Source organism: Conger conger, chromosome 11, assembly GCF_963514075.1.
Source record: "Conger conger chromosome 11, fConCon1.1, whole genome shotgun sequence".
Taxonomy (NCBI): domain Eukaryota; kingdom Metazoa; phylum Chordata; class Actinopteri; order Anguilliformes; family Congridae; genus Conger; species Conger conger.
This window is the reverse complement of record NC_083770.1, coordinates 16,489,799-16,502,543: the sequence shown is the minus strand read 5'-3', so window position 1 is coordinate 16,502,543 and position 12,745 is coordinate 16,489,799. Positions and strand designations below refer to the sequence as shown.

At 44.9% G+C, this 12,745-nt stretch overlaps 1 protein-coding gene across 1 annotated transcript; it reads right to left on the bottom strand.

The window, feature by feature from the left end:
• Positions 1 to 258: 258 nt before the first annotated feature.
• LOC133141354 (endoplasmic reticulum aminopeptidase 1-like) lies at positions 259 to 10,646 on the bottom strand. Its single transcript, XM_061261894.1, has 19 exons — positions 10,575 to 10,646; positions 9,563 to 10,134; positions 9,175 to 9,313; positions 8,534 to 8,668; positions 8,053 to 8,173; positions 7,715 to 7,869; positions 7,299 to 7,412; positions 6,738 to 6,869; positions 6,291 to 6,422; positions 5,791 to 5,871; positions 5,419 to 5,576; positions 5,247 to 5,326; positions 4,727 to 4,910; positions 4,257 to 4,413; positions 3,589 to 3,773; positions 3,164 to 3,325; positions 2,506 to 2,646; positions 2,286 to 2,367; positions 259 to 2,092 (listed from the first exon to the last, which is right to left on the bottom strand). Exons 2-19 carry the CDS (start codon positions 10,093 to 10,095, stop codon positions 1,913 to 1,915), a joined length of 2,871 nt encoding a protein of 956 aa, XP_061117878.1. The 5' UTR covers positions 10,096 to 10,134; positions 10,575 to 10,646; the 3' UTR covers positions 259 to 1,912.
• Positions 10,647 to 12,745: the final 2,099 nt, after the last annotated feature.

The window sequence follows — 12,745 nt, the reverse complement described above, 5'->3', positions numbered from 1 at the left end:
GAAACTCAGAACGGATAATTAAAACATTTTTCAGTTGCTTGGATACATAAACGTGAGGGAGCTTCACACGCAGTGTATGGTCACTGTGTACCTACACACCAAAAGCTATTTTAAACAATCCTGCGAGACAATAAAAGAATGAGGGCAAAAAAAAAAGCATTGTTACAAGTGGCGACATGGCTCAGGCAGTAAGAGCACAGCCACACCACCATCCGACCTAACATTAAGCGTAAAAAAATCACACACACACACACCAGATTAAGAGAACACTCATTTAGGACAGTGTTCTCTCATTTTTCACTCGTGCAATGAGGAAAAAGGAGAAACTGTAGTCACAATTATGCATTAGATCCCATAATACAAGCAATACCTCCTGCAGGGACTTTCTCAGGCAAATACCCATGTGACATATATATACAGGCAGGTAGTGATATCTTACACTTAGGTGGTGACATGATCACATGGTCAAAGTAGTATTAAATATATGGGACCTTAAAGTTCAGTATGCAGTTTTCCTCCCCCCCCATTGCAAGGTGCCCATTTTGCCCTGTACCTGTAACAAACTTTTCTTCTGTTGAATTCTTGTATGCTGGCTGATTATGTAGCACAGAAAGAAAGAACACCAACATCATTTCTCACAGCAAGACAGAATTTGCCTTTGACTGAATCCTGACTGCCGGTGTAGCTGTGGCTGAGTTCTGTAGGACGCTATACAACTGGCCACAGTGCTGGCCAGAAAAACAGGGCTTCAGTGGGCACGACACCTGCCTTACTGCACAACAGTGACAATGGCTGCACAGCTTAAAGTGGACTGCAGAGTAAAACTTAAATTAATGGAAGATCCTGAAATGAGGAGAACGGCAAATGAATGCCCCTGGATTGTCCAAATTTGGTTTTTTTCTTTGTCGGTCCAAATAAACTAAACAACAATAATCGTATGTACATACTAATTAATTTGCATGAATCCAAAAAAAAAAGGAAATACAGAAAGTTCATTTGAATAGTGCACTCTTCCCCACGCGTGCATACACAGGCAGTAACAGCAAACACCACATAGAAAGCAAATACTCCCTTCAATAAAAGGATGTAAGATAAAGGCAGAATGCTCTGCGGTCATGGGGTTTGGACAGAGGGCCGGTATGAGAGGCTAACGGGGTCTTTGTGAATGACTATCAGTGCAACAGCATCAGTAAATGGAAATAAAATGGAAAGAAGACTCAGCAAAGCATTCTACCCAAAAGTAACACAAATTCTCCAAGCAACTAATACCAATACGCAGGTGAAACTCTCAGCAGTCGATCACCTTGTTGGGTGTAACTTGGTGTAACTTCTGCGACTACCAAAGTGGGGAAGTTACCGTTTTTTGCTGCAGATATCCAAAGACGGTTGTAAGAGATTTTTAACTGATGTGATGGGTTCATTCCAATCGCTTATTTTCATCGCTTGCATCTCTTCTTTTTCACATTCCTTAGCTCCAACCAACGGAGGGTGTGAGGAAGAGATGTAAGCATGACATACGAGGATGGAGGAATCGAGGAAACGTACTGGGCAAATGGAGCGTCCATGCTCAGTCAAGCAGCAGTTTAAGCGATGTCAGTTACAGAAGTGGCAGATGTTTAGAGGTGGATCCACAGGTAGATAATTTCACATCATGCCTTCTGAAAAGACTTCCATAAAGGCTGGGCTTGTGTATCCTCACTGAAGACTCCTCCAGGAACCTCCTCGCTCCTCCAAGTAGGAGCATTTCATTAACTGGACTGTCTTTAAAGATGGTGGACGTCGATCGATTTCTGGATCACTCGAGGAGATGAGCACAGATTTTAAAAAGCGATTGGAATGAACCCACACCTTGTGAACACAGTATCTCTGTCCTTCTTGATGTCCGTGGACCATCTTCTCCGGCCCCAGATGCTCAGGCCCCTGTGTGGGCCGTGGCCCCCGGCTTTGCCCCCCGGCGGTCCAGCCACCCCTGGAGCAGTGGCAGGTTCTTGTCCATCCAGCGGATGTTCTCCTCGATGCTCTCCAGAGACTGCTGCAGGCACCTCAGCTCCGCCCCCGTCTCCTTCGTCAGGGAGTTGAAGAACGTCCGAACCTGGGGGAGGGATGTTAGGGACTGCCCTTCACTTCATTTATCTTACAGCTATTCTGTCCTAATGCAGAGTGCAAAAACATGGCACTTTGCACAAACACACGTGTGTGCGTGCACATAATCATACACATGCTGTACACACACACACAAACACACATTAAAGTGCTTCCTGACCACAGCTTGGGAAAGAAAATACCTCTTCTAGCATTTCCCTGGTGGAATACTGGTTGGTCACTCCGATCACCATGTTTGAGATGGAGTGAGAACCGAGGTCAAACCTGCAGGGTCAGAGAGGGTCATAGGTCAATTATCAACTTCTATTTGTATTATGATAGTTATGTATATCTGAGAGAGATGGGGAGGGGAGTTAGAAGGAGGACAGAGAGAAAGGATGGAGAGTGAGTCAGTGAACCCACTTTTTCACCAGGGTGCCCCAGTTGTCCCTCAGGAAGTCCCAGCCGTGCTTATAGCCTTTGGGGTTTTTGCTGACCATCATCACCACATAGGGGAGGTCCTGTGTCTTCATCACCTCCCCCAGCAGACTCTGCTCCATCATCCTGACAGAGAGACAGACAGTCAGCCACAGGTAGGTAGGCAGATGGACAGACACAGACATACAGAGACAGACAGACAGGCAGACAGACAGATGGTTCCTACCGTTAAATAAAGGTATGTCCACATCCAGACACGGATGGATGAAGAGAGGTAAGAGAGTGATAGAGAGATGGAGACAAACAGAATTTACAACAGAGTGAAAGGGAATGAGAAATTAACAGAAGCAGACAGTGAGAGAAGACAGTTTGTTGTGAATTAGACAGAAAGATAGACAGATGCACAGTCCAGACAATGAAAGGAAAAGAAAGCACAGACACAGACAAGCCAGTGAGATGGACAGCGAGATATTCAGAGCATATTGGCCAATTGACATCAGAAGATGTTTATATGGCTGTCATTATTTGTGATGTGCAGTCAGCTGACAGAGATGTTAAACATTACGCTTTATTGAAGACAGTAAGTGATTGTTATGTAATGTTAGCGACGGTGAGAGCTAGCGCTGCGTTAACGCTGACTCACCACTTCAGCTTGTGGGAGAGGGGGCTGATGGACAGGGCTGACTTGATGCGGCTCTTCACCGAAATGTACAGCGAATGGCGGTACTTCTCAAACAGGAAGTCCCACCCCTCTTCAGTGCGGGCACCCACCGCGAAAACCGCCATGCTAACATCATTGGGAAGGCTGTGGACGCAACACAGAGGAGATAGAGAGGGATGAGGTCAAATGTTTACATCTCCGCACTGAACAAAAAGTGTGCCGACTTTTAAATATTTGCTATATTTACATTAATATATTGTGCCATTTATTTGCTCATTTACTCACAAGCCACAGTATTTTATTTTACACTCTAAAGTCCACACAGTGCTACAGGAGAGAGCCGGCAGCAAGAGAATGACCAGCCTATCTTTCACCGATAGATATTGTAGCCTATGGTGACCCCTGACCTCATGTTGCCGTCAGACTCCTTCCACTGGCGGAAGAGCTCGGTGGCGGTGCGGACGCAGGGCGGGTAGCGGCGGACGCAGGCGAACATCAGCAGGTGGCCACGCAGCATCCTCTCGGACACCGAACCGTCGTCCGTCCAGGTCTGCCGATCGATCAGGTCCTGGAACAGGTCCACGATGTAGCCCTGCAACACGGTTACAGGCTTAGACTCTCAGTTCCCTATACACTGGAAAAAAAACACTGAAATTCCATTTGACCCTAACCTGAACACTGTGATATATGGCGTTTTATCGAACCCAAACCTGAACACAGTGACATACGGCATTTCGCCCGACCCTACCCTGAACACAGTGACATACGGCATTTCGCCCGACCCTACCCTGAACACAGTGACAGACACAGTAAAATGCTCCCCATTAATTCAACTCTAACAGAGATTTTTGAATCCAGTTGGGACAAAACGTGCACTGCAGATTTTACTGTGTTAAGCCATTTCATCTGATCACAACACAATGGTATAACACAGATAGACACATCGTAGATAGCAACAAAATGCTAAAGTTGTGCCTGTGTCCAAAAAGAGCTCCGTTGCTTATCTGGATGTGCACATTTGAGTCCCAGTCATTTCACCCAAAAGGCACTCCCCTGACCTCCCGTGACCCCCGACCTTCATCTGGTTCTCCAGCTCCTCCATGTCCCTCTTCTCCATCAGCTTGTAGAGGGGCACCAGCTCGTAGAGGCCCTGGATCACCGGCATGATCTCCGTCTCACTACTCAGATACAGAGACAGGTCTAGGGCCTTGTCCAGAGGGACCTTCCCTATGCTGGGGGACAGACCGACAGACAGGACACAATGCTGTTAAAAAAACATGACGCTCCATCCAGAACTTAACCTTTACCATCGCCGAATGGTTATTCCTATGAACTTAAGTGTATGGGTTTAAACAAAATGAAGTTTCATTTGTGGCTTACTGGATTTCTGGGCCTACAGCTTTCGTATAGCATCCATAGATAGCCTTACTCCTCAGTAACTCTGGACAACATCATTCACACCCCTTCCCTAAACCCACCCCACTCAGCCCGGCTCTCCAGCGCCCCTCTCCACCCCCCCTGACCCCCGCCCCTCCCCACGCTCACCTGACCAGCTGGAAGATGTTGTTGGTGAGGCTGGCTCGGTCGTTCCTGCTGAGGGCCGTGTGGTCGCGCTGGAGCAGGTGAATGATGGAGTCCCAGCCTCTGCCCTCGTAATGGACGATGTAGTACCCGCTCATGTCCACGTTGAACTTGATCCACTCCACCTCCTCAGGCAGGTACAGCACGTCTGCGTGGTGGGGTGTGAAGAACAGGGATATATACATGAACAGGGCTTCTCATAATACCCCTCAACCTGCTTATTAAAATACTGATCACACATCAATGAGATGAGATAAAAAGTATGCACTTCTTTTCTCAAAATATTGTTCAAATTCTTGTTCGCAAGAAAAAACGTCAAAGAACACTCTGTGTTAAAGAAGCCCAAGAACATAGTTTCAACTTTATATTAAAAAAAACCCAAGACAATTGAATCTCACGCTTTCTTAATTTAAGATACACAACCACTGGATGACAGTATTTCACTTTTTGAGAGAATTAGCTTTTTGACAGGCAGGTTGGACACCTGTTTTGGTCCTCAACAGGAAGCGATGGATGGTGGGGGAGCGGCTGGTGATGTAGGTCAAAGGAACCTGCCACAGGAAGCTGAGGAGAGGAAGGAAGACAAGCATGACCTTTGACCCTTTGATTAGGAGAGCATCATCACAACAGGCAAACACAAGCCCAAAACCTCTTACCCCGAGGTCTGTGTGGGGTCCTCGCTTTTGAGGTACCTCTCCTGGCTCAGTCTGACCTCCCGACCTTTGACCTCCACGCTGATGAGGGGGAACCCCTCCTGCAGGGTCCAGGTGTCCATCATCTCGCGCACGTCCAGCTCATCTTCCGAGAACCACTTCTACAGGGCCACAATGACAGGTGTCCGTCTCGCGTCAAAGCAGTCAACATCCAGACCATAAGAGCTGGGTCAACCTCATTTTAATTCAGTCACTTGTCACTTAATCCTGTGAAACATCCGAAGTAGTAGATTTCCTGATTTGCCATTTTGAAAGGGAACAGTGTGAACGGGAGTCTGTGTGTGCGGGAGACAGGGTGCTTGTGTGGTCGCTTACGGAAGCTGCCGACTCAGACTTTCCCCGGGAACAGAACCCTCCTTTCAGCCTCCCTTCATCCAGGTCATCTGACTGGCAGATCTGATGTGGGAGAAACACACACACACACGCCCACATATACTCACTATCACTTCACCACGGCAGCATTTAACAACCTGCTGGTCCACTTCCAGGCCCTGCACAATTTTATATTGTTTCATAACTTAAAAGCTATCTCATATAACCGCTCATGCAAAGTTCTGTACACATAGTCAAAATCATATTGTAAGCACATAGAATTCAAATAAATATAGAGCTCAACTGAACAAGCAAGCAACCCAATACATGAACAAAATGGCCGAATGAAGCCAGTTTTAAGCTCTGAATATGAGCATTGGCAGATAAAGAAATCTATGTGAATTAGAGCTAAACTAATGTATGAAGGAAGGCATGAACAAATGAAAATATGAAAAATAAATGTGAGAAATGAGATTGTTAGTGGTGTGTGTATTTGTACTCACGCCGGTCAGGCTGTCCCACAGGTGGGCGTTGACCGTGTTCTGGTAGCTGTAGCGGCGCAGGTAACGGATGATCCCGATTTTGAAAGCCTCAGGCGTGAGATAATCTCTCAGCATGTTCAGAATGCACGCTCCCTGTAACACACAATCCGCGAGACTAATTTATCCTTCACCAAGTGGTCAAACGGTTGAACTTTAAACCCCAAGACGGGCGGTGGAACACCCATACTAGAGAGCTGCAGGGTGTGCTGGTTCATTTTCACCTTACAACCAACTCAGAACCAAGAAACCAGTTGATGTGAGATAACTGTGTGATAAACTTAAGTGATCAATTAAATGCTGAGCTCCAATGAAAACCAGTAGACGTTGCAATTCTCCAGCACTAGGACTGCAGACACCAGGGGCCTGTATCATGAACGGGTGTGATTTCGAAGTGGGGTTCTGCAGGACCTTTTCGTAGGAGACGTCATCGAACATCTCCTCGATCTGGGCGGGGTTTTCCACGGCGGTGGAGACAGGGTGGGATGAGCTCAGGGAGTCCACCTTCATGGCCCCGAAACACTTCCCCAGGAAGTAATCCTCCTGCAAACGCATGAGAGAGTGGGCAAAACGGTCCCAGAAATCCCTGGGACTTTAAGCAAGACACCAACCTGGATTCAATTCAATTTGACTTTGACCTAAATCAGTATTTTTTATGTTTTTCTTCTCAAACATGGCTGAATGAGTTCAGCAATCACTGAAAGTAGCTTGAAAAAAAAGTTTGTGACCCACTGTGAATACAGGGCTGGTCTACAACCTTCTATCTCTGCACATTCTGAACACATTTGCATGTTTTGCATGCAGGTGCATACAGGAACCACTTCTGCTAAAAAAACAGAAAATCTAACCATCCCCCTGGTGAAGTACCAAACTCATCAGACATTAGAAGCCATCCCATAATATCTTGTTATAAAAGGACCCCGACTTAGATTTCATCGGGTGCCATGGTGACCGTATTCCCAGTGACCTCACCACTTGCAGCTCGGGGTTGGTGATGTTGACAGACACAAACTCCATGAACTTGGCGAAGCCCTCGTTCAGCCACAGGTCGTTCCACCACTGCATGGTCACCAGGTTACCAAACCACTGATAGGGGGAGAGATTTTATCAGCATATCAGTAGAATAAATCACATAGGGTGCGAGTATGAGGGAGGCTGTGGGACTCGATTGTCAAGTGTGACAGAATCTGAGGAACTGATTGGCCAATGTGATAGATGCTGAGGATCCTCATAGGCCAGTGTACGGAAGGCTGGTGAACCTGATTGGTCAGTGTACGGAAGGGTGGTGAACCCGATTGGTCAGTGTGTGGAAGGCTGGTGAACCCGATTGGTCAGTGTATGGAATACCGGGGGAATCTGATTGGCTAGTGTACAGAAGGCAGACGAACCTGATGGGCCAGCTCGTGCGCGATGATCATGGTGATCCCGAGCTTGTCGGAGGCAGAGCTCTTCTTGGGGTCGAAGAGGAGGGAAGACTCCCGGTAGGTGGTCAGACCCCAGTTCTCCATGGCTCCAGACTGGAAGTCCGGGATGGCTGCCAAGTCTGTGGGAGCAAAACGGGAGACGTTCGGGTCCCTCAGTTCTAACACAATTTCACTTTTCACCTCGCCAATTGTGCTTCTTCTCCTGCCAAAGAGCAGCCAGCAGACCGGCGTTTCATTGGTATACCGTCTCTTCAGAATGACCAGAATGGAAAAAGTGCATTTAAGCAAAATCTCGTGCTCACCTTGCTTGGGAAGAGGGTAAGGGATATCAAAGTAATCCTCATAGAAGTCCAGAAGCCTCACTGCAGCCTCCAATGCAAACTCAGCCTGGTCAATCTTCTCCGGCACAGCATACACCGATATCTAACCAAGGGTGTGTGTACGGGCAATTCAATTCATGAATAAATTACTTTAAAAAATGCTGAATAAATAAATAAAATCATAGCAAGAGAGAATAAATGAATAGATTGACAAATGTTTTTTAATGCATAAAACAATGCAAAATGCAAAACCAGCAAGACAAAAAAGAGCAGAAGAGAAAAAGTGAGTCAGTTAACAAATGAATACATGAGTGGAATAACGCTCACACACAATCACAGAAAAAGACAGGTGATGGTTTTCTGGGCACTTTTTACACGTGAGCTGACTACAACTGATCCAGGGTCAGACAAAAAGGGTCAGACAAAAAGCACCAAAACTGTAACAGTACATGAGAAGCATTACCTTGACTCCATGCTGACTCATCTTGCTGATAGACAGGAAGTCCGACACGATGAAGGCCAGCAGGTAGGTGCTCATCTTCACGCTCATATCGAAGTGGTCATCCAGCAGTCCGCTGGACAGCTCCACCGTCTTTACCTGGGGGTGGGCAGGACACCTCACCGTGAGCCTCACTTCCTACTCAGGTCACATGTCAGGGGCTCCAAGAAGCACCCACCTAGTTGTGATGCAATTTCTACTGTGATGTCATACCTACACATTTCTAGAATCTCTGGTTTTCTGCAAACCAGCAATATAGTTTATAATACTGAACAATGACAGCAAAAAACTACAGACAGACATATTGTATGCCTCTGAGTGTGAATATCTGTGCATGTGTCTGCCTGCACCTGACAGCATGACTGAATTTGTATCTGCATGTGTATTTAAGTGCATGTATGTGCACGTGTGCATTCATTGGTTATGTGTGTACGCAAGTCTATTCGTATATGCACTCTAATGCATTTTTGCAGGTGAGTGCATGCACTGCAGTATATGTGTGCATGTGCATATGGGCATGCTTGTGCATGTGTGTGTGTGTGTGTGTGTGTGTGTGTGTGTGTGTGTGTGTGTGTGTTGGCTGAAGAACAGTCTGCTCAGCACACCTTGGGCATATTGGACAGCGAGATGTGTCTAGCCTCCCTGCGGATCCGGACAGAGAAGTTGGCTTTGAAGGCGGGCTCGTCGAAACAGGGGAAGGCACCACGTGCACTGGTGGCCTCAAACTGGGTGGAGGCCACAACCCTGAGATAGTGAAAAACATCTCAGAAGGAAGTCCTACAGAACAGAGCTATTAACCTTAACGAGCCAAACATACAGAGAAATCCACATACAAGTTATTTTAAAACAATCCAAAAATTAAAAATTAATCTCAGACTTTGAGCACACGTAGGTCAAGGTACAAGGAGAGGGAAACAGTAGACACAATGGTGATTCTACAGCACAGTTAAAAAAATATGGAGCCAGAAATGTAACCTCAAAGGCAGGCCTCACCTGACTTCTCCCTCGCTCGTGCGGTAGGTGCTTTTGTAAAACCCGTGGAAGCTCTCGGAGAGATTAGCCGCGAATTCCAGGTACAGGGCACACTTGCTGCCCTGGGTAAAAGTTACGCCATCTGCCTGGAGAGCCACCAGCTGGAACTCAGGGTACTCCAGGACCTGTAGGGGCAGGATTCTGCTCGATTCTAGGAGGGCCGCCTTGGAGATCCGGAGGTCCCTGCTGTGCAGAATGATGACTGAAGTGTCCTGTAACACTTCTAGCTGGATCTGAACGGTCCCAGTGAAGTCGAGGGTGGTCAGGTTGGGATGAATGAAGAGGTCGTAGTGCAGAGGCCATACCGTTTCGGGAAGCCTCATTTTGTCCCACGGAAACGGTTGACCGTTAGTGGCTCGAGGGGAGGGCGCCTTATTCTCTCCATCACTTTGTTCCGTCGCAGCGGCGGACAGAACAGAAGAGCTGAACAGGAACGCAGTGAGAACACACAGGCAGGAAGCAGTGCTCCGTGGCATCGGTCCCTCTCTAGCCATGTCCTTTCGGGCTTATATCACCTGAACCAAAGCGTGTCGCTGCAATTGCGACAGAGAAATTTGAGTCGAATTTAAATTATATGGGTATACAGTGCAGTATCTGTGGCAAGCAACATGACAGCCAATCCAGTTTGACCTGATTTGCGTGAGCTCCCAGAGTAATCCACAATACACACAACGAACATTATAGCTAACCCTACTAAATACATTTATACGTTTTCCTTTTTCTTTTACAATACACAGATTTAGTGATCTAGACATTTATTAAACGCAATGAGCAACGCGGCTGGTTAACGGTCACATAGCGCTTGTAGCGTCATGACTATGCTTAAACTTTGTGTCGATTTCAGCTCTGGCATGACAGCAATGTTCCTGCAATCAAATACTAATTCAACCAAACAGCAACATACATTCAATGCAAAAAAGTATACAGAATTTTACATCCCAATCTTAGCTAATTGTAAGGCATTTGAACTCACCTAAACAGCATGGAATTGAAAGCCAAAATATTTCATCAATTGCAAATGCCACTGAGAAAGTGAAAATAAAACTAGTAACGTTGACCTGCATGCTGGGACACCGATACTAAAAGCGGAAGTGCAAATAAATACTTATTATTTTTACTTAATAAAATTTAATTCAACCTTACCGCACCAAATTAAGTAAGGCTAACTATTCTAGAAAAATACTATAATATTTGTACTGTGCTATTTTACTGGTGCTCTTTTAAAAGGAATTGACGCTCGCGGAGGTGTACTTGCAGTACACAAGATTTGCCACAGAGCGTCGTCGCCGGTCACATAATAAAAATTGGAGGAATGTCGTGTATTCGATAAAGCCGATATTATTCGTTTTTTTACAATCACTTGGACACTAATTTCAGAACCTTGAGGTCATTTTTGTGTAGACACGGAACTTTCAAAAGTCTAAACACTTTTTTTCAGTTGCTTGGATACATAAACCAAAAACAATTTGTTCGCTGAACCAAATCAGCTGTTCACAATGACTTAATGTTCAAAGTATTAGCATTTCAAAATTAAATACACACTTTACATTAGAAAAATTTGTGTTTTCGTTCATAACAACGCATCTAACTACCAATGTATCCCACTTCTCAAAATTATAAGAAACTGCAACATTAGTCCTAAAGCATAGTTTTATGGAAATGGAATACTTGTAAAAACATTCCATGTTTAGATCATGAATGTTTTAGGATACATAAATCAATTGACATCAATTACTTTGGAACAGGATCCTTCTTACCACAATATGACTGAATGTAAGATTTCCTCACTATCCTTTGTCACAGGACAGGGGTTTTCAATCTTTTTTGACACGCGCCCCCTAGTTTGTAAGTTTGAGCTGGTGCTTAAATGACTAATGATTGATTTTACATAGTGCTAAGAGCAGGAGAAAGGATTAGTACCCACCTGCAACAACATAGCAACAACATGGAGCAGATTGATGATGTTAGAGTAGAGATCAAGCAGTGAGAGGAGGGGGAAGAGGAGGTAGAGGTGGTCAATGGAATGGCAGAAAACAAGTATTCCTTCAGGTAGGTATGTCTTAGAGGTTTCTTGTCTTAGAGGTGGTGGTGGTAGAGGACAGTGTCTTTCTTTCCCATTCTGTATCTGTATTTTTGTTGCTATGATTACAGTGTTTTTACAATTGCTAACAATTCACTTTTTCAAAACTCTTCATACAACTCTCTGCACCAGCAAGCAGCTTCGCACAACAGTTCATTTCATGCACGAAATGCATAGAAACTGCCAAACCACTGCAAACATGTCTAAGAAAAAGCACCAGCACTCGATTTGTTTTGTCAAGCATAGAACAATGATACAAAAAACACTAACAACCAGTGGCATTGCAGTAGATGCACTATTTTCTGTCAGTGATTTGCAAATTGAACGGTAGAAATGTATAGATTTTGGTGGTTCAGCCTAATATTTTGTAAAAGCAATTTTAAAAAAAACATTCAGATTGGTCCACATACAGTGCTCTTGTGCTAACTGTGTGAAAAGTTCTAAAAAATCAAAAAATGCTTGTTTGCAACTGTAAACAAAAACTGCGAAACAAACTCACAGTATGTTGTAATTATATATTGTTTTACAGTAATCTGATTTTATCCAATGATTCCACTCTCTTCTACCATTTCCACTATTCCCTTTATTTAGAACCACAACCATTTTGAAACATGTATCAAGTACTTTTTCCTGCTATAGTAAAGTTTTGTAAAAACAACTGAAGGTATAGATATCTTTTGTGTGGGCGATCTAAACAAATGTTTCTATAGTATTTCATGAAAAATGAGCAATTTGAACCAATGAGTTTGGAAGTGCAAGATTCCCTCAAAGCTATGAATGCACAATGCATGTTTTGAACAGGCGAACAGGCTGTGTTGCAAGTGCTTACCATTTTGAATGTTGTGTCTAAGGTTTTGAAAATTGAGCACAAGCTTGTGCGATTAGCATCGAAGTGATTGTAAAAAACGTATTTATTTTGTCCTGATGTGTTGCATGTTTATATGCCATTGATATTGTGGGTTCAAATAAGCTGTTGTGGTGGCTTCAAGCGGTGTGCAGAAGCCTCTTAGTTTGAATCATACGTGAGACTGACACTTTTGAACATTTTGAAAATGCAAAGGTGG

Coding starts and splice junctions, on each gene's coding strand:
- LOC133141354 (XM_061261894.1), bottom strand. CDS start 10,095: ATGGCTAGAGAGGGACCGATGCCACGGAGCACTGCTTCCTGCCTGTGT. Junction 6,870..7,298: donor CCAACCCCGAGCTGCAAGTG/GTGAGGTCACTG, acceptor ATGCGTTTGCAG/GAGGATTACTTCCTGGGGAA. Junction 4,414..4,726: donor AACATCTTCCAGCTGGTCAG/GTGAGCGTGGGG, acceptor TCTGTCCCCCAG/CATAGGGAAGGTCCCTCTGG.